The following is a 27,739-nucleotide window of genomic DNA, read 5'->3' on the forward strand; positions in this document are numbered from 1 at the left end:
AGCTGCTACAATGGTAAATATATACCTGAAAAAACTCAAAATTAATCCAAAAAATGAAGATTAAAACCAGTGGTGTATCTACTACGGCAGTAAAAGTCAAATAATATACTAAATACATATATTTGAAAAGTACAAAACTAAATTCAACTCTTATGAATACCTTTATAAAGAAAACGACTCCCAGTGAAACTAACCAAAGATGAAATATGGAAAACTAAAACATTATTCTAGCAAGTAACATACGACAAGGAAGTAATAAAACAAACAGAACGTTTACCAGTTGACATAGAACGTGCCACCCTTAATAATGATGACATTGTTCCGTCGTTTAAACATGACATGGTCTGGGTGGAATTGTCTATCGCACTACAAAAAATGGTAAGGCTTAAATAATACTTAAACGCATGAGTATACATACCAGATTGTTGGATCTCTGAAACAAAAGAAATACATTAAAATCTTGAAATAGCAACTAAGTAAAATAATATCAAATTTGTATGTCAAATCAATTTCTTGTTATTGACTGTACAAAAAGGTCTATATGATAATTACACTACATATCCAAAACAGACTTACCCAGTCAACATGGTACGGCTGTTGAGGTGCGTAATTTCTCCTACGATACTGAAACATAAAAGTGATACATGACTGTCTTCAATAAAACGTATGAACATACCCAGTAACCCGGCGATCTGTTATCGGAAGCGAAAGATCGCGGTCGGTTCTGTAATGGAAACGTAGTTTACTGAAGGCACCTGGTAACCAAAAAATCTGGCAAATTTTAGGTATATACTCACCCCTCTAGATTGATTGTTCCATCTGGTTGATGGCGTTTCTGAACATTCGCTCTAAAAACAAAGAAAGAATTAGTACGATTGAACATGTGGTCTTCAGGGGAAAGATAAATAAAATAAATGAAAGCGTTACAGCCTGAGCGATTTTTATACATTTTTAAATGCTTTTCTAAACAGTACTAGACAGGACCAAAATATACCCCACTAACAAAAGGAATTGGGTGTGTCACATGTTGTAAAGTTTATCATAAACCATTAGAAAATGTCAAGTCAAGAAACAAATGAATACCGCAAAGTGAATAAAAATGAAAATTTGGTACATTTTAATGGAACGTCCAGTATATTTTTCAAAAATTAAATAATCTTACCTTTCTGAGTTTAAAAATAAATGTTGACATTTGCTTAAAGCTTTTTTTATAGTGTATCAAATTTTTTTTTCAATTTTTAGCCTGGAAATAACCTGGACTAACTTTACTTTTATATTAATGTTCAATAAACAAAATGTCAAAACAATGTTATCATCTTTTTTGTATCATGGATTATCAAAAACTTCGGTTTGTTTAATAATGAAGAGATATTTCAAGTATGGCACCAGACACCAGACGGCGCTTTAGAATTGCGTAACATAAAGTCACTAAATATAGAAAGTACCACAATCCATTGGGTTCATGTGTTAGAGAGAGAATGCATGATTTTTGCCCAAAAATGACGGAAGTTACGAGATTCTAGTAATTTTAATGTGAGGGATTGTTCCACCTGTTTGGAGATATCTGTATATATTTTTATAAAAAATGACAGCTATTCAGATTTTATTTCTCAATTTTTTTATGTTGGCAGCAAATTTGCCCAAAAATGGCGGATGGTTGCGGTACTTTCTATATCTAGTGACTTTAGCGTAACAGATTTTGACCCATCCCAAAATTTAAATGCAACGGGTCCCTCTCTCTTACTCTAAATTGGAAACGATAACTCATATCGATTTTAAATTGGGGGTAGGGAACATTGAGATATAAAATATTACTTCTCGACATAAAATAAAACTAGCGACTAGCGACTGTGCGCCATTTTAATTTTTTTTTTAATGGAGCTAAGTCATTTTGAAGGTTTTTATCTACAGTTCACATCTAGTGTCCCCACTGTAGCCCCCCCCCCCTAAGATGGCGCTTCGTCAGAATTTATTGATTAGAAAACTAAAAATGTAAAAAAAACACTTAGGGATTAGCAAAGAAGATGTTGGGTATTTTTCATACAAAAATTAAAGTTAAAACTTTCAACATGTTGATTGTGCGCGAAAAATAAACCTATTCAGTCAGCCAAGGAGGGGGGGGGGGGGTTGGAGTTGGAGAAAACTGTTTAGTACAAAAGTTTCTTTATAATAAAGTACGTAAGGCTACATGCGTTACTAAAAAATGTGTATGAAACATTTTTTTGAGTAACTCATGGGCTTTACATAATATATTATACTCAAGACCAATGGAGCAATTCATCTAAAGTCTCTATAATGTTTGTTGAATAATCTGTCATTTTCAAAATAAGTATACAGTTAGGTGAACAGTTATAGGACCTAACCTCATTTTTTTTTAATGGCATAACTGTATATTTTAATCTAAAAAGATACTACATTAAAATCTCTTTTCAAAAATATAAATTAACAAAAGATTTAAAAAAAAATTGTTTGGAAATTTTTTGTATTGTTTAAATATCATGGTGTGTTATAATTTGAAAATAGTTATTTGTTTCATTAGTACAAAAAATGTCAGTTTTCGGGACGAGGAAGATAGTTGCTGGACGACGCGTTAGCGGAGTCCAGCAACCTTCCGAGTCCCGAAAACGCATTTTTTTGTACGAATAAAACATAAAATTTTTTCTCCAACCCCCTTTACTTCAAATTATATTCGAATTTAGATTCAGTCACAGTTTCACTACTATAGTATAAGAACTTCTGCTTTCTTGTCCTCACGTGTCATGCCACTCTAGTTTTTAGGTTAACTTATAACCTATTCGTTCTGACTTCTTACTTCTCACCTCTCGCGACTTTGTAGGGAGCAAATCTTGAGGTAGCGTGTTCTGCCGTTTCTATAATCTCTGGCGGAGTGCAATCCATTTCGCTATCAGTTTCAGTCATTTTATTGTATACACAATTAATATTGTTATATTTTGTATTGAAATAAAAAACTTACCACAGTTTTTTTAATTAAAATTAATTGCAATAAACTTTTTCAAATTTTGAATTCAAAATGACAGATAATAGTGCAAGGATAATAGTGCAAGGGGTCTGAAGTAGATGGCGTTACGCGCGACGGCGGGTTGTATACGTATTAGAATTACGTTCATCGAATATGTAAATTACGTTACACATGGTTTAAATAGCGAGCGTAAATCATTTTCAATACATGTACATACGTATAGGTGACATCATTATTTGCATTTATATGCAAAAAGATTTGATTTGTATGTATAGAAATATCTTATAACCTGCAATGTAAAACGATGTCAATGTGACATATCTCCGTGATTGTAATTTTTTAATTGGCCAACTTTCAAGGTCAATTTCTTTTTGATACTAGGACCAAAAGTATCTACTTTTTGTACAGTTGCCATGGTGAAAACGATTAATCCGCAAAACGTCAATTTTACGTACCGAACACTGTCACAAAATAGCGTCTTATTCAGGTGGTTGGAGAAAAAATAATTTTTTCTCCAACCACCTGAATAAGACGCTATTTTGTGACAGTGCCATGGCAACTGTACAAAAAGTGGATACTTTTGGTCCTCCAATTAAAAAATTACTATCACGGAGATATGTCACATTGACATCGTTTTACATTGCAGGTTGTAAGATATTTCTATACATACAAATCAAACATTTTTGCATATTCAATGCAAATAATGTCTATACCTATACGTATGTACATGTATTGAAAATGATTTACGCTGGCTATTTTTATTTAAACGATGTGTAATGTAATTTACATATTCGGTGAATGTAATTTTAATACGTATACAACCCGCCGTTGCGCGTAACGCCATCTACTTTAGACCCATTGCACTATTATCTGTCATTTTGAATTCAAAATTTGAAAAAGTTAATTGCAATTAATTTTAATTAAAAAACTGTATGGTAAGTTTTTTATTTCAATACAAAATATAACAATATTAATTTTGTATACAATAGAAATGACTGAAACTGATAGCGACATGGATATCACTCCGCCAGAGGTTATAAAAATGGCAGAACATGCTACCTTAGACTTGCTCCCTACAAAGTCGCGAGAGGTGAGAAGTAAGAACGAATAGGATATAAGTTAACCTAAAAACTAGAGTGGCATGACACCTGAGGACAAGAAAGCAGAAGTTCTCAAACTAGTAGTGAAACTGTGAACTGAATCTAAATTCTAATATAATTTAAAGTAAAGGGGGCTGGAGAAAAAATTGTATGTTTTATTCGTACAAAAAATGCGTTTTCGGGACTCGGAAGGTTGCTGGACTCCGCTAACGCGTTGTCCAGCAACTATCTTCCTCGTCCCGAAAACTGACATTTTTTGTACTAATGAAACAAATAACTATAATATGGTTTATACCAAGGGTACAGGATTGTAAAGCTTCACTTTGAATGTGGTGATCCTCATATTAATAAATCAAGACAGTCAGGGGAATAGTTTGTAGTCTATGGAATCGTTATCAGTCAATGAAATGCGTTCGTAGAATGTGGCGGGCAGTAGAAGTTCCTAGTATTTTTTGGAAATTATAAAAATTGGGATGTTGGCAGTACATGTACTTTTTTCCTTTGGAATATAGACAGAGGTACGTTTCTGTACAGTAAATCTGACCTTGGTGACTTGATTGGATCTATCTAAATGAAAAACGGGACTTCTATGCAACAGTCAATATTTACTACAAAAAAAAAACACCAAGAAACTCAGTAATTCAGAAAAAAATAACAAAAAAATCAGTTGCTATAAAAAATAAAATGCCCCAAGAGATATTGCTCTGGTCGCCCATAGAAAAAGATTTCTTTTTGTTAGAGGAAACTTACGAACACTATAGTAAAATAGCAGTTTATTCTACACCAAAAAGTGCTTTCTTAAAGTTGCCCCAATCTTCAATAACAAAAAGATTTAGTCAGAAAAGAAATTTACTTAATTTGCATGCAAACATTGAGGTTAAGAGTTGCATTGTGATACTACATGAAAAATTTCAGCAGAAACATGGGTACTTTTGCAAAAAAAAAGGCCTTTGATCCATTAATTGTAAACACACCCTACAAAGCGGAAATTCTATGCTTTACAGTAGACTTGCCATAAGCCCACTACAAACTGCTACATCACCAACAATATTAAAGCGTGCCATAAAATGACTAATTTCTACCATCAAACTTACCGCGTTATTACCCGTTGATGTCTGAAAATCGTTTAAGCAAAGGTGAATACTAAATCGACAAAACATAAAAAGTAACAGTTAATACTTACACCTCCCGCCTGTGAAGCAGGCTCATGTTTGGTGTTCTAAAAGAAACTTATTAAAAGGAAAATCGACAAATGATGACACATACCATATCCCCAATATTAGGAGGCTCATAGACACTGTTCGACGATTTCATAAGTGGCGGAATGACTTTGTCTTTCACAGACTGCTAAAAGAATCAACTAGAAAAAATACTTAAGAACGAAAAACATACCGATGTAGACGGGCTCGACTGGGATGTGCTCGGCGGCTCTGCAGCTGTTGTCGAAATTTCGTCGTCGACGAAAATAATTCCCTCTTGGTTCTCGTTGGTTTTGGAATGGTTAAATGAGCAACACTTTTCGTGGTCGCAGGCCGACGAGAAGCGTATACGTGCCTGGCAGCCGTTGGCTCGAAATTTGCAGGGGAATACGGCGTGTTTTAGGAGAGCTTCCAAAGTGGTGTTCCGATAGCAGATCACGTCGTTGTTCAGATGGCAATGTCCACAGATGTTGTTGCCGTTTGGTAAAATGCGTATTGGTGACCATAACAAATAACCACCGCAATTTGCACAACGAAGTGTTTCTTTGTCTTCCGCACTTACGTTTAACTCAATAACGTCAGTCATGATTTTTATTGTTGTTTTATCGTTTGAATACTTTCACGAAAGAAATAGTTTGTAAATTGAAAGGAAATTTAGCACACAAAATGGCGATAAGAGTATATAAACAAAAACAAACTGCGCAGGCGCATTGACTGTGGCAGGTGCATTGAGTTAGAAAACTAATGGAGGGAATATAATGGTAGAGGGGGTAAGAATTTTTGTAGACGGAAGTTGCCACAGATAGAGGCCACTCGCGTGGATAGGTTCCCGTGAAGGTACATTTTGGCCGACATTATTTGACATATGAAAACGCGGGTCCTGTCACTGTCAGTTTTCCACCAAATTCAAATTTTATTAAATTTACCATTTTAAAGTACCTAATAATTTCGGATCGGTTTGTGCTCTGGTTTATATAAATAACTAACTGCCTCATAGTGTTTTTATCACACGCAATTTTGTGAATTGAGAATGATTAGCTGCGTATCATGCAAAATTTTTCATAAAGGGAAGAAACAGGGCATTTCCTTACATCGGTAAGACATGTCATTTATCATGTTGTAGGTACCTATAGTTTATGTTTCTTAGTTTTCCAAACGAACCGTAACTTCGAGCAAAATGGTTACCTAACATTTGTAAATATATCTCAAGAACAGCTCTCGAAATTTACTTTTGTGCTCACAACGCTTCATTGACTGTGATTTCGACCAAAGGTTGCACCGGAAAATGTTCATCAAATATCTCGTCAAATATGCAGTAGGTAGGTACTATCAAAACTTGTAATGAACCTGAGACCAACCAATCAATTGTAGCTATTGATCAACACAGTGAATTTCATGGGAGTTGTCAAGTTGTAGTGGTTATAGTAAACTGGCCTTAATTATACTAATGGAACACATCGATGTATATTTAGATTTGTAATCAATGATTATATTAAATCTGCATACTTTCCCATCCTTGCCTATTTTGTTTACTTTACCACGAGCATGTATTTTACTCCTTCTATAAGTTTTTTTTGTTATTATTCCTATTAGTGGAAAGAAAATTATATCTCTACGCCACTGAAGTGAGACGCTAATGATAACGGAAGTGGTGTGGTACTTTAATCACAGTTAGAGGCCACTTTTGGTTCCCGTGGTCTACGTCTGGCCAAGCATTTGATTCCCTCCATTAGTTTTCTAACTCAATGGGCAGGTGGCAGATTACATATTATACAGAGTGACGCTTTGAAAAATCTAAACGTTCGAAAAGTATACAATTCAAGCATTGAATTTATAGCTAACAGAAGGTAGGTTATACTTATATGGCAAGCATTGTGATGGTTTTCAATCTTTCATTATATACTAATAAGTCTTCAATAGTCTGTTGTAAAACGTATACAGCGTGTCCCAGGTAGAACACACCATAGGGAAATGGTAATGTATTTTTCGCGAAGGATCCACGAGGCCTTTGAAATTAGCGTTCAATCTCTTTCTAGCATCGGGCAAGCGAAATAACGTACGTTGAGTAATTGGCAATATTTTACCTCAGTTATTATACGGGAATCTGTAATGAACCGTATTCAGTGCTGAATCACTAACGTTAAACTTAACGTGCAGGTTATCGTGGTTTCCATCGGATGGGACGATTGAGTAAAGTCAAACCTCGTTTCAAGCTGAAGCGTTTTTGTCGCGGAACAATTAAAGAATTAGACAATCCTCTTTTGAAGCCGTTGCCACTGAAAAGAGATGAACGTAACGTTAAACCAAGATAGCATCTATTTTCAACTAACTTCAAGTTAGTAACATTCAAATGCTTAGGACAGCAAACGGTATTTCTGTTAAGTACCTAAAATAAATCATACTGCATGTCAATAAATGCAGTTGAAAAACTAAAAATAGGTAGCAGCAGCCGCTTTCTTTTTTAAGTTCATGATTATACAAAGACAGGCGATAATAACCTCACAATTCAAAGTAAATAATACGAATGTAGGCACTATAGGCATAGGCAGAACTGATTTACTAATTCGATTCAATCGTGTTTATTATGTCGTCAACATATTATGTAGCACTTGCATCCACTTCAGTCAATTCAAGCCGACAAAAGTAGAGGATCGAGTTGTCTCCGCGCATCCGATCGAGAACTCGAGTAAACCGGTTTATCTCGTACAATCCAAGTGGATGTATTCAATCGGATGGAAGCGCCGAGATAAACGTAGTCTATTATATATAGACATATTGTAATGTACTTAACCCCCAGGTTCTACACTAACTTCACACTACAAGAACACGGAAATAAAGTCAACCCGGCAACGTTTAAAAATGGCCACCCGAATGACTATTCCCTCCAAAACTAAACAAGTTCTCGCTTAAATTTGAAAAGTGGCACGTGATAAGATATCTAAGGCAGGGCCCCCTTACGTTAGTTGTAAACAACGCTTTGACCTGAACCACAGTGAAGAAGGAACGCTAAAATAAAACACTCAAATTGTGAAAAGTTTGTTTAATAATTATTGCAATTATTATTGATTGTAAAAGCTCGGAAATTTCAAGGCCAATTCATACTATAGCTCAAGTGACGCTCTGCTCACGCTCCGCTCAAAATATTGTAACATGCTATTTCAATAGGAATATTCACATTTGACGGTCAGGTCACGGTTAGAACATGTACATAGAAATACACGCTACAATAATTGACCGGACCGTGATCTGACCGATAATGTGAATTGGCCTTAAGTCGAAATAAATTACATTGCAAAAATAAACTTTGAAAATGGTAGTTCGCGAATAAAAATAGAAATAGGCTGGGAAAAAAAGAACTTACCAATAAAAAAACCAGCCGTCAAATTAATATCAAATTGTGTTGTAAAATTAATTGTTTGTAATGATGTGAATGCGCTAACATAAAATTATAACATCACAAAAATTAGCAGGTAGACTTCAAGAGGTAACATATAGGTTAAAAACAAGTTTTGGGAATTATGGGCCAAGTAAGCAGGTACCTACCAAGATTCTAAGAAAAGGTGAAATACACAGGATGTGACTCATCTTTTGTTAAAAGCAAGATGGAAAATTACATGGCCTTGTGGGCAAATTTGAATAAAATAAGATAGGTGGAAATTACAAATCATAACTCATTTATCGCACATAGATTTTAAACTGAAGAGCTTTAATTAGCGTAATCCCGCTCCTGCAAGATAGGTAACCCGCCCCTGGTTTCGAGTCTACAGTTGAATGTCGAGCACACCTTGTGTCGATTTACAATCTTTGTTTTTATTAAGATGCGAGCGACTTCTGGGATATGATCGTGCTAATGTTGAACAAAAAGTCTTTTCGTTCAACAATGACACGATACTATTCCGGAAGTCGCTAGCACTTTACGAAAAACATAAATTGTAGATCGGGATCAAGTGTTCTGTGACCGGCAATCTTTCCTGGCGAGAGTTGTACGTTAATTTCAACATTTTATTCCTTCACGCTCGGGCTAAAAAGCATTATGTATAATTGAAAATATTCACACCCTTTACAAAAGGGACACACATACATACAGTAACAGAATAAGGTTTTATTTTATAGTTCCACTGTTTCACTCAACGGTTCCACTGAACTGTTCTGTTGCCATGACGATAAAGAAAAAGTAGTGACCCAATTATTCGTACGTCAAATATCGAAAAGTGCCAAAAAGTTATTAAATGAGTAATTATAAGCACAACTGCTCCCTCTCTGGACCTCCAAAAATTAATCAGTCGTATTTCGGCGAAACTGAGACGTTGTGGATGAAATTAACTCGGGTGTCTCCACACAACTATCACAGCAAATCGTATTTTCGCACCAATGCAGCCATTGAATTGGAAAGACAAAGGCACCTTGCGTCTAACCTTCCATGCGTAATTCACCCCTTTAGTATATTTAGGTAACTATTCCGCATAGTTCGTTTATCCAAACCAGATTATTTTTTTATTAGGATAGTTTGGAAATGCTGGATGCTTTTTGTGCTCTTTTTTGGATTGATTCTAATCCCACTTGACATAGCCTTCTATCCGGTAGTGAATGCACCCGGTTTCACTTTCGTAGAAGTAATAATTGATCTCATTTGCATAATTGACATCGTAATCACTTTCTTTACCGGGTATCCTGATGTCCCAACAAAGACAGTGATTCTGGAACCTATCATGATTGCAAAGTGAGGCTGCAAGCTGCTATCCCTTAACACTAAAACGAACTTTGCAGGAGATATATCCGAAGTTCACACTTTTACGTAAATGTACTGTCTTCTTTACCAGCTGGATTGATATGCATTGGACACCATTCAAAGCACGTAGTTGTTGATTGCATGTATCTGCTCAAAATTTTTAGGTTGTACGATTTCTGCACCTTCATGTATCGTACTATTAGTGTAAGTGGCACATTTTGAGTATCCAATGTTTTCTTTGAAATTAATATCTCTCATGAGATACATAAAAAATATGTACCAGAATGGATTGTGTTAATCGATTTTTCCAGATTTATCAAAAAAATGTACTATGCGGTTTGATTGTCCTAGTCGCAATAGTAATAGGGATTGTTCTACATTGGATCACATGCATGTTGTATGCATTACCACGTATGATAAAAATCTTGTCCGTGGGTGATCATAGCGACTATTGGATGGACATGGAAGGGTCTAAGTTGACCGACACAGATTCACTAGTTGCGATCTATATTCAATGCTTTTTTAGAGCGTCTTGTTTCTTTTTTAGTAAGTACCAAAATACTGATCATAAACGTTAGGCCCTCTCGATTTACAGACGTTGATCATGGCGGCAAACTTCCAAAAACCTATATCGATTTGGTACTAAGCATATCGACATCCATAATCGGCTATGTTTTAATGGCGATATTGCTAAGTATAACTCTTCTTACGTACATATCTATACTTAGATTAATCGCTTCTAGTTCTAATACTACAATACGTGTGTTCAGGTGGATCGGCCGAATCGAAATACCAAGAGATAGTCAGTCAGGTGCAGGAATACATGAGATACAAGCAACTGCCCTGCGACATTCAAAACAGAATAATGACGTGCTACGAGTATCGTTTTCGGAAGAAATACTTTCGAGAAGAGGTTATAAAAGCTACGATGTCCGGTAAGCCCTCGCAGCTGCGTAGGTATTCATCGCTCGTTTTGTAGATCGTTTACGACGTGAAATTAACGTATACAATTATAGAAGGCTAATTGACACGGTTTCTCTTTTTAAGGGCGTGCCAGATCAGGTTGTTGTTGATATCGTTAACTGCTTAAGGCACGACATATTTTTACCGAATGACATCATTATGAAAGCCAACACCATTGGTGATTGTATGTATTTTCTATCAAGTGGTACTGTCTGTGTCATTACTCCAACTGGTCGGGAGGTACAATTCATCTTTATCTTGAAAAATATTTAGATGCTATAAATCTATACGAACTGGGTTTTTGTAGCATCCATGTACAAGACTTGTGTCAAAACCACGTTGTTAAATTGTAATGTTAGACATTTGCAATTTACTTACTTTTTTGGTCTGCTGTTTGCGTTGGTCGCAATTATCTGTTATGTATCTAGATGTTACTAACCTTTGCGAACGTTTTACCTATTCACGTGTATGCTGTGTTCTAGGTGTGCCATCTCTATGACGGCGCTTTCTTTGGAGAGATAGCTCTACTGCAAAAAGATCAGAAACGAATTGCGACTGTCTACGCACTGGAAATATGCGAAGTGTATCGTTTGGAAAGAAAGTACTTTCAACATTGTTTCGCTTCTAATATGGAATTGTGTCGGAAATTGCAAAGGGTTGCCGATGAACGTCGCGAACAAACAGCCCTGATCGAAGATCTTCAAAACCAGTATCTAACTTAGATACTGCGGTGTTAGTTTATGAGTCCACAATGTAATTTCCGTTTATTGATCATTATAAACAAGTTAAAGAACGATAATTGGTCACGGAAATAGTTATTGGTCTTTCACTGAGCGTGTCTAAATTGGTTCTGCCTTGGGCGTCGTATAAGGTCAGTTCTACAAATTTAGATCGAAGCAGTTTATGACACTTCCAAAACTGGGCACCTTTTAGTGATAATTTAAATGAACGCGAAAAATACCTACTGGTTACTAACTACGAAATATCGAAAAATGAATCAGAATTTTTAAGATTAGATAAATGGATGAATCGAAAATTTTTAGAAATATGTAGAAGGGAGGGAGGAAACGAGAAGACTGAAGAGGTTCTTTTTCCAAGATTGTCCGTTATTTTTTTTTTCAACACGTGTTACTTTGAACGCGGGGCAGCCGAACCCTTCCCCATACGCCTGGGATACAGATCTTAGATTATCCGGGACCTTGAAACATTCGTTTTAAAATCTATAGATTCTGCCGCTTTCGGTTTTGAAATAATTGTACGCGATCGCGTTTTTCGTAAGAAAACACCATAAGATGTCACTAGTGGAAGCGCGATTGACTGAGTCGAAGTCTGCTTTCTCCTTCTTACATTACATCGATTATCATATTGAGTAGGAATACAAGGCAGAATGTATTGATCGCAACCTAGTGGCGACCTTGGAAAGCAGGTCAAGGTAACGTGCCACGGTGCGGTGACCTTGGAAAGTAGGTAAAGCTCAAAGGGCAAGGTGATTTTGATGTCGTTTAATGCATTTCATTTTTTGGTGTGTCAAATTGCATTTTAATTGAAGCGTTAAATTACATTTTCAAGATCATCGATTCCGTTTTGTGGTGTCAAATTAACATTTTAACGTCATCCAAGAGACCAATCAGTTTATTCTGTGTAGTGTTGAATTACATTTTCAGTCATCCAAGATCAATAAACACAATTTTCGTGGTGTCAAATTACAAGGCCATCCAAGGTCAATGACCCCTTTTTTGTAATGACGCCTGATTTTATTTTCAAAATCATCCAAGTTCAACGAACCCATTTTTTATCTTATTTTATTTTCAAGGTAAATAATCCCACTTTTTTAATTTCATTTGGAAGGTTATCTAAGATCAACGACCTCCATTTTCTTGTCGCCCCATTTCATTATCAAGGCCGACAGTCATATAGAGCTGTTTCTGGACTAGTTCGCCTCCTGGACAAGACCTTGAAAATTAGGCTAAGGTAAAGTTCGATCGACACCTGGCGATTTTCTGGCATATTTTAATGATGGGCCACGATCATATTATTTGAATTCATTGTTGTTTTTGTTTAGAATTATTTATTTAATTATATGTAATTTTGTTTAAGTACCTAATCGCTTTTCAATTTGTTCATTTTATTGTTCAGATAGATTTAAGTGTAATGTTTAAAACAGATTTATCTCATTCAAATCCGATCGTTGCGATAAGAAACTTGTTAATCGCTGCATGAGCTAATTAGCAGCAAAACAAGAAAACACAGATGTTGAATTTCGAACGCAAATTAAAGCAGAAGACAGGCGGGAACAGAGAGAAAAGAACGTTTTAAATAGCAGAGGAAGACGTGAATCGAGGTTTTTTTGTAGGGGCGGTGAAACGTAGTCGCTTATTGTTTTGGTGATTTGCCGTATTTGAGCGTATTATTGCTAGACAGTCCGTCTTTCCAGTTGTAGTTTTGTAGAAGTTGAGTGCTCTAAGAGATTTTGAGTACCTCGCTTAAACCCAATGTTTAAGTCGAATTAAAGAAGTAAAATTAACGAAGAAGTTTGCTGGGAATGTATTTATCGAGCGTTGTTTTAACATTATTCCAGTACCTGCCATGGGAGTTTTTTCACCATCAAAGAGTCAATTTTACATCTGTAATTACAACGAACCCAATGTGCGTCCAAATCGAGATTCAAGGACAGGTGCTGATGGGTGGTTTAATGACTGTTTGTCATTGCACTTAGGATATATTATCCTTGTATCTGATTGGGGTGACGTCATTTTCTGGCCTGAAAATTCATAGGTCTTCTTTTGTTAGGTGGTACGTTTGCCTCCCTCAAGTTATTCCAGAAGTTAAGTAGGTCTTCCACATTTATATCCGCAAAGCATATTTTGATGTATGTATCAAGCTGGGGTGCATTAAAAATAACGATAAATAAAATAATTTGTATTTACAATCAATTAACAATATCTGTAATCATAAATAACAATAAACTCAATGACATAAAAAATTTTTTCACTTAATAAATAAACTCACAAACCAATATAACAAATGCAAATACTGGACACATGATGCAATTGCAGTCAGGTAAATTGTTTATAAATTTACTAAATATGGGTAAGTCTTTTGTAATTGACCTAATCTGTGCGCCATTATTAATACTACCTAACTCGCTTGGGTATTTTCCATGACTGTTCGCCGAGAGATTGAATGTGCTGTAATTTCTTTCTTCCCCATGATAACCACGCGAAACCAATGGCGGCACATACAAGCGTTTCGATGTAATATCCGTCCATCGTCGTTATACATTTACCTCCATTTCCAGTGCATAACTGTAAATGTTAAATTAGAAGTACAGGAAAACGAATAAGTTGTTGATGTAGGAACTGCAACGATACCTCAGTCTCAGCCAAGTTCGCGCACGTGATGTCCGTCGTATTCGTTCCGCCAACGCAATCCTTCCACGTCAGCGAGTCGACAAACCACAGCGCCAAAGTCGCCGGCCAGTTACCGCCCAAATTGCAGACCGTATTTAGGAGGGTCATGTAGGTGCCTCCGACTATCGGATCGCTAATTCGGGCGAAAAACGCCATTATTGCCACAAACATGCTGTAAACACAAATCTGTAAAGCGAAGCGTTAATAATTGCGAGAGGGGGCGGACGAGCGTACCTGATGCAAAGCGTAGCAGATCAAAAGGAGGATGTAGTAGGACATTGGTAGCCCGTTCTTCGGATTGGGGACCAAGTAAGGTGTTATCCACACCACAAGCGCAGCTACAAAGCCGAACAATAGCCGATATGGTATGGCCTTCAGGTACAGATTGAGAGGACGGGGGCCTAAAATAATTTGCGGTAGTGTTTTGAAGGCTTTGATTATATTAGTAAATTAATTTTGGGGGATTTCGGCTCCGATAATTAATTATTAACCAATTTTAGTTCGTAATGTTAAGTAAAAATCAACTAAATAAGTTGCTGAAACAACATCCGATTAGGCCATGAGTAGTCTCAAAAGAAGCGCTTTTAATTAATTTGACTTTTAAGCCCAATTACAGATTTTTAGGACGTCAGCAAGTTGCACAATTAATTAAAATAGGAGAGTATTGTTTTACTTTTCCTGCATTTGATTTTCCGTACCTACCGCTAATTAATTTATGCTTGTTGCTTGTGTTCCCGTTTGATGACGCTCGAGCCCGTTCCGTCGCATTTTCAACACTTTGATAGAGTATCTCCATAATTGTTAGTTTTATCAAACAAGTCATATAGGCTTCATGTGGTCTTTTGGCGTGAAACTTAAAAATATTCTCTCGCTTAAGAGATCATTGAAAATATCAAGAAACTATACATTTCGGAAGTAATATTTAAAATTTGTTTTCGTGAAATGGCAAGTAAATAAATTAATCATTTCTTAGTTAAACGAAACAACAAAATGTCTATTACAAAAGTTTCTTTATAATAATTGTTGAATAATCCCGCATTTTCAAAATAAGTACACGGAGTCAGTTATCGGACCTACCCTCATTTTTTTCATGGAAAACCCTCCACTATACTATTTTAATCTCAAAAGATAACATTAAATTCTCTTTCAAAAAATACACTAGGGATGATTTGAAAAAACATTCAAGCGGTTCAAACAATTTACAAAAGATTCAAAATTATTAAAAATATAGAATTAAAAAAGGTTCAAATGATTAAAAATTTCTTAAAATATTTTTGATTGTTAAGAAAAACTGTTAAATTGTTTTTTGATCCATTTGGAACAATATTGAATTTTTTAGTATTATATTTTCGAAAAGATTCAAAGGGTTCAAAAAATTAAAAAAGATTAAAAACAAAGAATGATTAAAAACGATTTTAAAGATTTTTGATTTAAAAAAATTGGAAATCCTTTTAATCGATTTGAACTAATGAATTTATATTTATGAAAAGATTCAAGTGGTTCAAAAAAATTCAAAAAAATATTCAAAAAGATTAAAAATGAAGAATTAAAAAAGGTTTCCAATGATTAAAAAATTTGTAAAGTTTTTTGATTTTTAACTCTTTTTTAATCGATTTGAGCCAATACTGAATTGTTTAGTGTTATATTTTTGAAAAGAAAATTTAATAGGTTATCTTTTAAAATATAATATACAAGCTGTTCCATTAAAAAAAATCCGATAACTATTCTACCTGACCATGTATGCTTATTTTGAAAACGCCAGAACATTCAACAATCCTTATAAATAAACTTTTGTTATAAAAATTTTACTGTTTCACTAAAAAAAAACTCGGAAAATATAGGGTCATTCTGAAATTGACAATATTTTCCTATAGAAGTGTCGAAAATAGAGAGTGAACACATGGAACGATGCAGAAATTTTGTCGAAAAGTCATTACTATACAGTGTGTTGCATCGACAGGTAAGATTTGAAGGAGGTTAAGTATATTTTGTAATTTCTACTTTCTTATCATCCCGTATTTACACGGAACAATTGAGGTAAAGGTTGATTGTCAAATGAGATGGTGTTTTTGAAAGTAAAACGTGCATCTTTGGTATTATAATGAAAGGTCTCATCGAAATAAATTGGTTGGTACAAACTAAAACCTTCCCGCGCGACTCTTATTCGAGATCTCGAGATCAGAGGGTGACGGGGCATCAGAGGAGGGGAGCCATGTAGCCGACCTGTGTAGCTCAGATGAGGTTATGTTAGTAGCTACAACTTTGACTACAAGAGTCCTGGGTTCGAATCCCAGGTAAGGTATGGCTGTTTGTGATTGTATAGTGGATTGAGTGGGGAAAGGTCTAAATTAAGTACATACATATGAAGTTGACAGCATGACCATGAACCCTTTGAAGAATCTTATTAAAAATCATTTACAAAGTAGAAAATAAATACTGTAAAGTTAGATATTATAAACATCGTGAATCCATTTGATGTTTCCTTTCTTAACGCGTCTTTGCTCCCCATTAAATTGGAAAACAAACTTATTTCGCCCCGCTACGCGTTTGGTTTTCTTTCTCGCGCGATAAACGTAAAACATTCCCCAATCGCTGGTCTTTCTCTTCGCCCCCTTCGTCCGCCGCCTGCTCTTCTTCATTTTCTCGTCGTCACACACGTTGATAACAACCTGCTTGCTGAACAGTTTATACACGATAACCGGCGGAAAAGTTTGGCCGTCCAAACGAAACACAACGTTAACGTTCATCCGCTCGAACGCCTTGCCCTCCACCGAATTAATTCGTTTTAGCAGCTTCGAGGGATTTTCGACGGAGAAATTGTAGAGCATGGCACGTAAATGCGAAAAGATCCGTTTGGCGTAGAATTTTCGCCAAGTCCTCTGGATTATGCAAGCTGCGGACCGCGCGTCGAGGTTTCGCGAGGTTTTTTCGGTGTTTAAATACAAACTGTGATCTTCAAGCAAAATTGAAAATAAATCTTCCAAATTGCTATCCATTTGTGACATTTTGCTTTGTCAGTCCGATGACAGTGTCAATCGCGTGTATTGGCTTTTGTAAACAAAGTATTTCAAGAGGAAGAGAAAATGGTGCACATAAAAATCTCGGGTTGTTCTGAGGGCAAAACCTTGGTAGCATTGCACATATAAATCGGTATGTTGTATTTGGTGATTGCGGCTGTGTGGGCGAGATCAACTGTAGGTAACCCTCTGGGAGTCAGTTGGCGGTAGGAAACGTTGACAGTTGATGCACATAAACGGTCGGGTTTATGGCTCAGTGGTAGGGCGTTGGGCTATAAATCCGGAGGTCGGGTGTTCGAACCTGGGTTGAGGTGAATTTTTCATCTGTGGCAGAGATGGAAATTGCCTTAGACCAGTTCCGAGCATTCTACCGGCTACGGCGGCTACTCAGAATTAGGTTTTCCTGCAGTTTTCCTAATTAGTAAGGTAAATACCGAAGTAGTATAGAACAACTTAAGACCTTCTGCAGAGGCACCTCTGAAAATCATTATGCGGGTCACTCTGTAAATGGGCGCAAGCCTGTTGAGGGCCCACAACAAGAGAGGGATAATAAATAAATAATAAATAAAATAAAACGTCATGCAGACGTTATTTCGGTCTAAACACCAAAATAACGACGGGACACCAAATTTATTAAGCGTAAACTCGGGGAATTATTTAAGAATAAGCACAACGTTAGTTTATTGTACTTGAATTTGTTGTCTCAGTATCTATTTCTCCTTTTAGAATTGTTTGATATTGCGTAATATTTTCTTGTTTAATTTGATCGCTATTGTAAATTGTTTATTTCAGATTTGTGTATTTAATTGTAAAACGTATAACTGCATCTTGCTCGGTTGCGGTAATGAGTTTTTAGCAGACGAAATTTAATTAATTTAATTCATGCGTAAAGATACAAATTATTTATGACATTTAGCACACTGTACACTGGCTAAAAGATTAAATTTAATTCAGAGATTTTTGCAGAACCATCACAATTGACGTTACAATAAAGGTTCCTGAAATATGGTAGAATACTTTATTGCTTACTTACTTTTAGTGACAGGTTTTGAATAGAATTGTATTGCTTGGAAAACTACTATGGAGCAAAGTTCCGGTAAACATTTCAAAATGTAGCTAGTCCGCCATGTCCAAAACTGCTGCATATACTGAGCTGGTTACCCAAATAATTATATATTTTTGAATTACCATGTATATGGAGGTTTTCAACCAAACATTACAGGGAATAAGTATATTTTTCTATTTGTAATTTAAATTTAAAAAGAATTAGGTTTCGCAGGGGAACATGAGGCGACTGCGTGCATTCGCATTCACGAGGCGCGTGTAGCAGGCAAGGCGAGCTTTGCACGTGGTATTCAATTGTTAAATTTAGTGTAAAAGATGCCAAATATTATTTCAAAAGTGTTTTTCCACACACATCAACAATTGATCAACGAATAGAACCAATTTGCAACGCCAGTAGACCGGCGAGAAGAGGTATTGCGGTTAGTCTACTTACTTCCCAATTGGGGTGCTTACGAAGGAAGCAGCCATTTTTGCACGAAAAGCTTTCGTTTTTCCTTGTCAACACGTATTATTTTATGAAGAATCAATTTGACGATTGCTGTGAAAAAGATGTAAGGTTGGAAGAAGGCTTTCGTGATAACAATCCTGCCTTTGTCGTTTACCTGCATTTTCCTGTGACGTCACAGTTACATTAGCTGTTTGACTGAGATAAGGTACGTCTTGTATTCGACGTATATTAAATAAACTGAATTACGTTTACGTTCCTCTGAACAATCCTTTATAGCGTATTTATATGCGCATAAGACTTTAGGGTAAATCATAATTCAATTTATCATTAGAATATTAATTCAAATTTTGTATTGATTTAGATTTATGTAGATTAGTTTTGTCAGTTAGGAAGATCTGCACCTATTTATTGATTTCAAGATATAATTCAAGTAACATATCGATTTTGATTTTGATGGGATATTTAAAATTGGCGTTTTCTTGTGAGAATAATACATAACAAGTTTTTATATGGGCAAAACAAAACAGTTTTATACGAGTTAATAACCTAAGGAGCATGGGGCCATCCCGCCTTCATTTTTTATTTCTGATCCACAAAGTACATTAAAAATAAAAAGACCCGTGTGTCCTCAATTTTTATTTGCGAGTAAAATAAACCCAAAATAAATTATGGAAAAGCTGTGTTTTTATTCCGAATTTGAAACGCTTCAGACTAAATACGTCACAAACCTACAACCAATCACGTAGAAGTGAGCTGGCAACCTTACGCGAGGGTCTGACGTTTGTCACATTTGACGTTTTGAGAGGGATGTTTAACTGCAACTAGCACGAAAGTGACAAGTGCCTGTGACAGATGACGCAAGTTATAAATGCCATTCTCCTGCAATATTGCCAAGTCGTTATGTCATCTGAATGGTTCTAGGAGTTGATTGGTCGGGCTTATTACGTCACAGAGCCCGCCACAATCATATCGTTTTGAATAAACCTTTAAAACCGCACATATTCATTATTTTTTTGCTAATCAGCCTCTATTTTTAAATAAACTTTTACTGTCAAAAAAAATGTTTTATGGTTTCAGGTACACGCTTATTAAATTAGAACTGCGGAATTCAACTATACTGTAAACCCCCATTACAAATCAACGAGTCAGTAAGAAAAATCAACATCATTGGCGTAACCAACGTGGAGGTAACAATTTCAAACCTATACATCGTGAAACACCAAAGTAGGTACTCAAAAACGCAAAATTCATGCCCAGGTTCATGCTACGACCTCCATTAAATGAAGACCTAGTCGCAGAAGTGTGAAAGAATTTGAGGTGAACCCTATGCATCATATACCTACTTTGTTACCTAACAAGTGTGAAATTGTGTATTTAGACAGGAATACATGTTTTAGTATAAGAAGAAACCCTTAACCTGAACACCAGTAACGGGAACCCGTTAACGGATTTTATTGGATTCAAATTTTAATTGGTTGATTTTGTTTATATAGCACCCGTTATCGAAGTTGCTACGAAGCGTAGTATCAGCGAGCAATTACGCCAGGGTGAGTCGATTTATAGATGTCAAGAGATTTGATTGGTTGTGTAAACTTGTTGTTATTGGTGAAGCCGGTTTTCGTCTCGGAAAGGGTGTCACTCAAAAACGAAAAGTAGTGCAAAATTGGTTGGTTGGGGAGTACAGAGACAAAAAATTGGCGTGAACTGGTTAGTGCAGAGAAATCGGTCACCTATGGTTTACCGTATGGTGCTTTTGTTTTTTGTGTAAAATACGCGTTGCCGTGGGCGAAGTTGGGTAAGCACATGCCAATTACCACAAGGTGGGTTTATAGTCGGGGCGGCACTCGAAGATTAGAGTGTTAATCGTTTTTGTTCGGAGAACTCGCGCCGATCCGGTAACGAAGTTAGTAAAATTAAAAACGTGCGTGAATCAAATTCTTGTGACCAGTTCGAGATAATCCGGGAAGAAATATTGTTGCGAAGGATAAAGTAGTAGTTTTAAACGCATGAATGAAAGTTTAGTGACCCTCATTCACAAACGAAAATTTACGGCTTAGGTGTTACGTTAAATACGAACAATAGTGGAAACAAAGATTAAAACTGCGTCTACAGTTTAATTCGAATACGGTCAACAGTTTAAATTAAAAAGACACAAATTAAACTTTGTCATTATAGGTGAATGAATGTGTCATTTTGTACTTCGTTGCACGTCTGATTGTGTGCAAATAACATTTTTATACGACACGGACATTTACCGTCGGATTACGTACTTTTGGGTGAGCGCAATTTGAATTGAACTTCCAAAAGTGTCATTCATTATACGGGACCGAGTACGGGACCTAGGTTTTTTGTATCTACTGTGAGATGTCTGCTTTCAAAATTTCAAACGACCAGTACCGTTCGCGTATACTGGGTCATTCTTGACGAGCGTCAGTTAGAAAGATTTGGAAAACCTTTGAAAATGAAGATAAACTGATAAGTTCTTTAAGGGTTTTGGCACATGATGAATTGAACTAAAATATTTTCAAAATGGCGCCACTTCCGGAAATACCGGAAGTAGCCACCAACTAACTTTCTACATTTTCGGATTCTACGTCGAATTTGGAGTACAACGATACCCCATAGTTGACTCTTTGCTCCAAGGGCTTCGCCGATATTCAAGTTTTTGTGTCAAAAATTGAATTTGCAGGGGTAACTTTAAAAATTTATTATTCGAAAACGGTGAGAGATATTGCAAAACGATTTTAAATGCTTTATTAAGGAAAAATCGAATTTTCTTATGGTATGCGTAACCGTCTAAAAAAGTGAGACTACGTCACTTTTTCAAAGCTCTCAACTTTTAAACTTTTAAATATCCGTAACTCCATTTTTTCAAATGGCACCCCCCATTTTGTTCTTCACCCTTGTTTTCCTTTTTCCCAGACCTTTAATTTGATGCAAAATGTCAAAAGCTGCTTCAAACGGTTTCCGAGATATTCCATGTTTTAGTTACTTCTTGTGGAAAGTTGATAAAATAAATCGCTTGATGTTATTCTTTTGTTTTTATTATGATAATGTTTAAACGTCAAATTGTCGCTGCTTTTTCCTGGCAGCTACTCGATTACATTCACCGTGTATTAATATTAAATTCAAAAAATCTTCATTAGTGTAACCCAAACGAGCCATTATTGACGAGAAGTATAAGTTCAAGCAGCAAAAATTTGACGTTTAAACATTATCATAATAAAAACAAAAGAATAACATCAAGCGATTTAATTTTTTTATCAACTTTCCACAAGAAGTAACTAAAACATGGAATACCTCGGAAACCGTTTGAAGCAGCTTTTGACATTTTGCATCAAATTAAAGGTCTGGGAAAAAGGAAAACAAGGGTGAAGAACAAAATGGGGGCTGCCATTTGAAAAAATGGAGTTACGGATATTTAAAAGTTTAAAAGTTGAGAGGTTTGAAAAAGTGACGTAGTCTCACTTTTTTAGACGGTTACGCATACCATAAGAAAATTCGATCTTTCCTTAATAATAATAATAATAATATGATATATTGTGCTACTGTGTGTTTACACTTACACTTGTCGTACATAATTCTAAACTAACACAAAAACATTTAGGTTTACATTCATAGAATAAAAAGAAACTAAAGACATTTACAGTTATTCACAAACTCATCAAACGTATAAAAAGCTTTCGACAATAAAAAATTCCTAATTTTGTTTTTAAACTTAGGCAACGGTAATTGTTTTATGTGTGGGGGCAAACAGTTATATAAAAATTTCGACTGGTACAAAATACCATCTTGCGATTTGCGTAGCCTACAAAATTCAGCGCGTATGTTATTTTTGTTCCTAGTGTCATGTTGGTGTATTTCATGTTGCAGTATGTTCTGAGATTTATTACGTTTAGTATAACATACGGCTTCTAAAATATAAATGCACGGGACAGTCAGGATTTGTAGTTTAACAAACGTTTTTTGGCAATCTTCTCTATATCCAATGCCCCTATTACGCGAACAGCTCTGCGTTGTAATCTAAAAATACACCGCCAGTGGGAACTGTGGCCCCAAGCAAGGATTGCGTAACAAATGAACAAAAGCGTAGTAAGCAGATCGAATTGTATTTAGGGAAGTATTGCTTCGTAGTCGATTTAATAGAAATATTGACCTGTGCAACTTTTTTGTTAGACTTCTGCACTGATGGTTGAAATCTAGTTTGGCATCGATAACACAACCTAGGAAACTAGTTTTTAATTCACTATTGGGAATATTTTTCCTCAATGATAATGGCAAGACATTAGTCTTATCATGGTTTAGTTTTAGGGTGTTATTGGCACACCATACGTCAATAATCTTGATGCACTCTTGAATGGTAGAGTATGCATTTTTAGAGTTCTGATCAGTAGAAATTATCGTTGCATCATCGGCGTACAGTATACAGTGTACATTATCGGGTAGACATGCAGGGAGGTCATTAATGTAAGTTAAGAATAGCAGGGGACCAAGAATAGACCCTTGCGGTACACCACGCTTTATCGGCAATTTGTTGGACACTGAATTATTATAATTGACACATTGGTATCTGTCAGTTAGAAAAGACATAACTAAAGAAGTGCTCCGAATGCCAAGTCTATAAATGTGCCCAAGCTTCCGTATTAAAATATTGTGGTCTACACAATCGAAAGCTTTGGACAAATCGACAAACGCGGCAACCGTATGTTGTTTATTTTCGAAACTCTGTAACGCTTTTGACACTAAGTTGTTAATTGCGTCAGAGGTTGATCTATTTTTACGGAAACCATATTGGTGTCGATAAAAGATGTTGTAGTTTTCAAAATGAGTTACCAGTTGTTTATAAAGAATTTTTTCAATTACTTTACTAAGCACCGGTAGATTAGAAATCGGTCTGTAATTGTTGATTTCCTGTGCATCTAAGCCTTTTTTTAAGTGAGGAATAACTATAGAGCAATTTTCAAGGTAACGGGAAAAATACCTGTTTTGATTATCAGATTTGCCAGTTTGGTTATGGGCTCTACAAACGCACTAACATTACGTTTGATCAAAGTAATACTTAAACCATGGGTATCTCTGGATTTGCTGTTTCTTAGACTTTTTATGGCGTCACGTGTATCAACTTGTGATACACATTTGAAGTCAAACCTGTATTCGTCAGAATAACTTAATTTACAAGAGAATAAAGCATTTAAAATCGTTTTGCAATATATCTCACCGTTTTCGAATAATAAATTTTTAAAGTTACCCCTGCAAATTCAATTTTTGACACAAAAACTTGAATATCGGCGAAGCCCTTGGAGCAAAGAGTCAACTATGGGGTATCGTTGTACTCCAAATTCGACGTAGAATCCGAAAATGTAGAAAAAATAGGGGGTCCCTATTTAAAATAACAAAGTTGATGGCTACTTCCGGTATTTCCGGAAGTGGCGCCATTTTGAAAATATTTTAGTTCATTCATCATGTGCCAAAACCTTTAAAGGACTTATCAGTTCAGCTTAATTTTCAAAGGTTTTCCATATCTTTCTAACTGACGCTCGTCAAGAATGACCCTGTATAGAGACACCGCTGGAAATACGTTACATCTTGAAACAATGCAGTTACTAATGTTATAATTTCGATGTCTGCAACTTCTAAATGATAGCTTGTTATATGAAGGAAGTAGTTTCTTGATTTAGCTTCGTTGATTTTGCATTTTGATCAGTCCATACAGGTTCATGGTAAAAATGCCCCTTTGCCTTCTGTATCCGGCGAGGTATCCAGTCAGTATAGTTCAATTTGTTCTAACTTTGTCAATTTTTGTGTAAGATTTGTGCCATTTCAAAAAGGTACTGTTTTTAGTTTTAATTGAAATTACTTATTGTAAATTATGTTGTCTTCAGCTGTTTGTCGAGGTAAGTGATCCTTGCATTTGGTTTCATTTGCTTTCAATGTAAATTTTATTCTTATTTTGATTTGTTTGAGAGTGGGCAGTTATTAATTTTCATTTGATTGTTTAAACGCATTTCGATTGATTAGTGACTTCAATTCTTTTGTGTACAAACCTGACTTATTTTTAAGTGTAATTAACTTTTTCGCTCGTGCAGAGGTAGATGCTGAAGTGATAAAGATACTTGGCAGCATTCATCTCGAAATACAACTTTAGTTTAAAGTTACCGTATCCATCAGGACCTTCAGATACCTTCTGGACTGGAGAAGGTCCGGCTAATTAACAATGTATTTTATGTACTTTATGTAAGACTTCAGAATCAGAATCAGTTATCTTTCAGCAGCTGCTCCGCCTCACCTCGCCCACGTTTACTACATCAGAAACCTTCACGGGCATATGTAATTGATACATTTAACTTTCTATTGTTTCGCCTCAAATCGACGGTATGGTCTTCTACACATATTAGATCTCGCTTTGGCGCCATCTACTAGTTATATTACGATTTAAAATGAAGGAAAAGAGAAAAATTGTTTTCTTACATCTTTCCGTACTTTTTTTCGGAAATTATCGTTTATACACACCTTGTCTTCATGATAACAAACACAAAAAAAACAATTATCTAATTTAGTGCTCTCCGAGGTGCTGTCGGTCTGAAGTTGTGCGTACATATATTTTAGTGATTCATTTTTGTTTAGGATAGATTGACTAAAAAGTCTCTAGACTTGACCACAAAAAAAACACTTGTGATCAATCACGAGAAAAGCTACTTACCAGTTGTGTATTTTGATATAACAAGGGGCAGTGCTATTTGTAACGGTATTAGAGGCACAGCCATCAGTCCCAATTGTTCTTTCGGAATGCCAGTCTCTACCAGTTTGAGCGTCATAACGCTGTCGGTTGCTGAAAATCCAATCTGAAACATTTGACATTTAAGTAGATAGTGGTGCACAGGAATCACTTTCAAATTATGAATTAGGCGCTAATTTCGCTCCAACTCTACGAAGGCATTTCATTTGAGACTAGAATACCTCAAAAATCAGCAGCGCTCAAAATTTATAAAATGTATAAGCATGTTAATAAAAAAGAGCATGATATATGGCCCTATTCTTTTGGGAATAAAGAAAATTTTTGAAATGGTTGGGTGTACCAATTAAGTACTGTTGCAATTAGATTTTGCAACATCTTCAAAAATCATTTCTGGTACAAAATCAAATTGTTACTACTATAATTTGAGGACAATCATGTGCAAATTTGTGTCATTAGCTACCTACAAACTTTCTGGTAACGAATCAACCAAACTTTCTAGTCACTTGTGATTTATACCAATAAGCATTTTTTATGGTGCACCTGTATTTTTTGTTTGCGATACCTACCTTAACAGTGAGAAGAATCAGCACTAACAGTCTGATCGGTTTCAATTTTAATATTTCTACTAAAAGTGAATATGCATTCTTCAGGTCGCGTTCGGGCACATTCTGATGCTCGGCATCGTGAGTTTCCCGTTCGCTCTTCATCACAGCTACAAGAGTCGTGGTAACTACGAAAACCCAACCCCAAAAGTACAGGAAGCCGGAAAGCGTCACCATACCTAAAGTAAAATGTATTAGAACCGTTTACCGCCGTCGCAACCGTACCGTCTTTCTCCGGAACTGAACGCAGATAGTTATTGCAGAAAGTGGCCGACTCTAACGCCATAAACAGTACGTAGCTGAAAAAGAATCCGGCAGTTTGCCCCACTGTGTTACACGTGGAGGCGTGACCGACATTACACTTTTTAAGCATAGTCAGCGCCCATCCGTCCACGGCGACGTCTTGAGTGGCCGCCAGGAAATTCAACGCGAAAAACAGTAAGGTGAGTATTCCGATGTTAGGATGACCGTCGTCACCTAACCATCGATTTACTTGAGAGCTTAGTAGCAACATAAACCCTCCAATTAAATACTGGGTCGGTATTAACCAAGATTTTCTACGTCCTATTCTTGAGGAAAACATACAGTCGACTATTGGTGCCCATAACAATTTCACACTAAAGGGCCAGTTGACAAAACTAAACTCAGCCTGAAACAACCGTGTTTAATTGGATTTGTCGGTGCAAAAGACACCTACCTGTTCTTTATATGTGACCCCACGATTTTGTAAAATCATTGGTATCGCTGCACTTAACCCCAACGGAATGCCTTGTAAGGTATATAAAAACAATAACAATGCAATATTCGTTTCGTCCCCTTTAATGTTTGCTTTTCCGTGGATGTGTGCCACCTCACCATTTTCAATCTTTGAGGACATTTCTTCTTTGCCGCTTTTCCTTCTTTCCATTATTAACTATTTGTCAAGGATTGTGTACAAGATAACCTACAAGAAGAGCCACGTCAGTCTTTAAAATACAACAACCTGTTTTGTATGAATGATGACATGCTGGAATTTACCTTTATTGTCGAGTTTTTCTATTTTTGTGATAACAAAATGGATTAATTGCCCTTTTCACAGATTAATCGAACATAACAAGTTTCGCAGATCCGAAGACCATAATTTTAAATGAATTTCCCACGCTGCCGTAGCCACATCTGATACTGTGGCTACGCCCACGTCTAATCCCACATTAACATATTTCCATTACATAAACTTCTCAAACGGGCTATAACAATTAACTCAAATTTTAACGACTACTAGGTAATTAAGACCGTTATCTTTCAATAACATCTCAGGTTTCTTATCAGGTTTTAAAAGTGAATTCCTAATTACGTTTAGACTACTTTTCCATTGGTGATTTTTAGCTGTGCAACTCAGCTGAATCCCAAGAGACGCGACAAAACCGAGCGCGGCTGGGAACGTCAAGTCAGTCAAGTGTCAATGGGGGAATGAATTCTGACGAAGAAACACTTCATTTTGCAAATTTTGC

General features: G+C 36.0%; 3 protein-coding genes across 8 annotated transcripts; 1 reads left to right on the forward strand and 2 right to left on the reverse strand.

The window, feature by feature from the left end:
* Positions 1-104: 104 nt before the first annotated feature.
* On the reverse strand, positions 105-5,988 carry LOC116166488. 6 transcript variants are annotated; one of them, XM_031481449.1, is made up of 9 exons: positions 5,473-5,988; positions 5,347-5,424; positions 5,264-5,299; positions 5,175-5,195; positions 798-848; positions 677-724; positions 577-624; positions 419-433; positions 105-366 (listed from the first exon to the last, which is right to left on the reverse strand). In XM_031481449.1, the coding sequence occupies exons 1-9, from the start codon at positions 5,863-5,865 to the stop codon at positions 274-276; spliced, it is 783 nt and encodes a 260-aa protein (XP_031337309.1). In that variant the 5' UTR covers positions 5,866-5,988; the 3' UTR covers positions 105-273. The 6 variants fall into 6 exon arrangements, with proteins under 6 accessions (XP_031337309.1, XP_031337308.1, XP_031337310.1 ...); XM_031481448.1 differs by having other exon boundaries at positions 5,347-5,427; XM_031481450.1 differs by lacking the exon at positions 5,175-5,195 and having other exon boundaries at positions 5,347-5,427.
* Positions 5,989-9,468: 3,480 nt separating this feature from the next.
* Positions 9,469-11,708, forward strand: LOC116166478 (potassium/sodium hyperpolarization-activated cyclic nucleotide-gated channel 1-like). Its single transcript, XM_031481431.1, has 8 exons — positions 9,469-9,729; positions 9,781-9,999; positions 10,047-10,212; positions 10,320-10,554; positions 10,604-10,702; positions 10,752-10,943; positions 10,988-11,211; positions 11,454-11,708. The coding sequence occupies exons 1-8, from the start codon at positions 9,509-9,511 to the stop codon at positions 11,691-11,693; spliced, it is 1,596 nt and encodes a 531-aa protein (XP_031337291.1). The 5' UTR covers positions 9,469-9,508; the 3' UTR covers positions 11,694-11,708.
* A 2,166-nt stretch (positions 11,709-13,874) lies between these two features.
* Positions 13,875-27,421, reverse strand: LOC116166479 (acetyl-coenzyme A transporter 1). The gene is made up of 8 exons (XM_031481432.1): positions 27,267-27,421; positions 26,947-27,192; positions 26,475-26,898; positions 26,214-26,428; positions 25,612-25,753; positions 14,616-14,782; positions 14,343-14,567; positions 13,875-14,276 (listed from the first exon to the last, which is right to left on the reverse strand). The coding sequence occupies exons 2-8, from the start codon at positions 27,154-27,156 to the stop codon at positions 14,106-14,108; spliced, it is 1,554 nt and encodes a 517-aa protein (XP_031337292.1). The 5' UTR covers positions 27,157-27,192; positions 27,267-27,421; the 3' UTR covers positions 13,875-14,105.
* Between the last annotated feature and the right edge of the window lie 318 nt (positions 27,422-27,739).

Source organism: Photinus pyralis, unplaced genomic scaffold (genome assembly GCF_008802855.1).
Source record: "Photinus pyralis isolate 1611_PpyrPB1 unplaced genomic scaffold, Ppyr1.3 Ppyr1.4_LG3b, whole genome shotgun sequence".
Lineage (NCBI taxonomy): Eukaryota > Metazoa > Arthropoda > Insecta > Coleoptera > Lampyridae > Photinus > Photinus pyralis.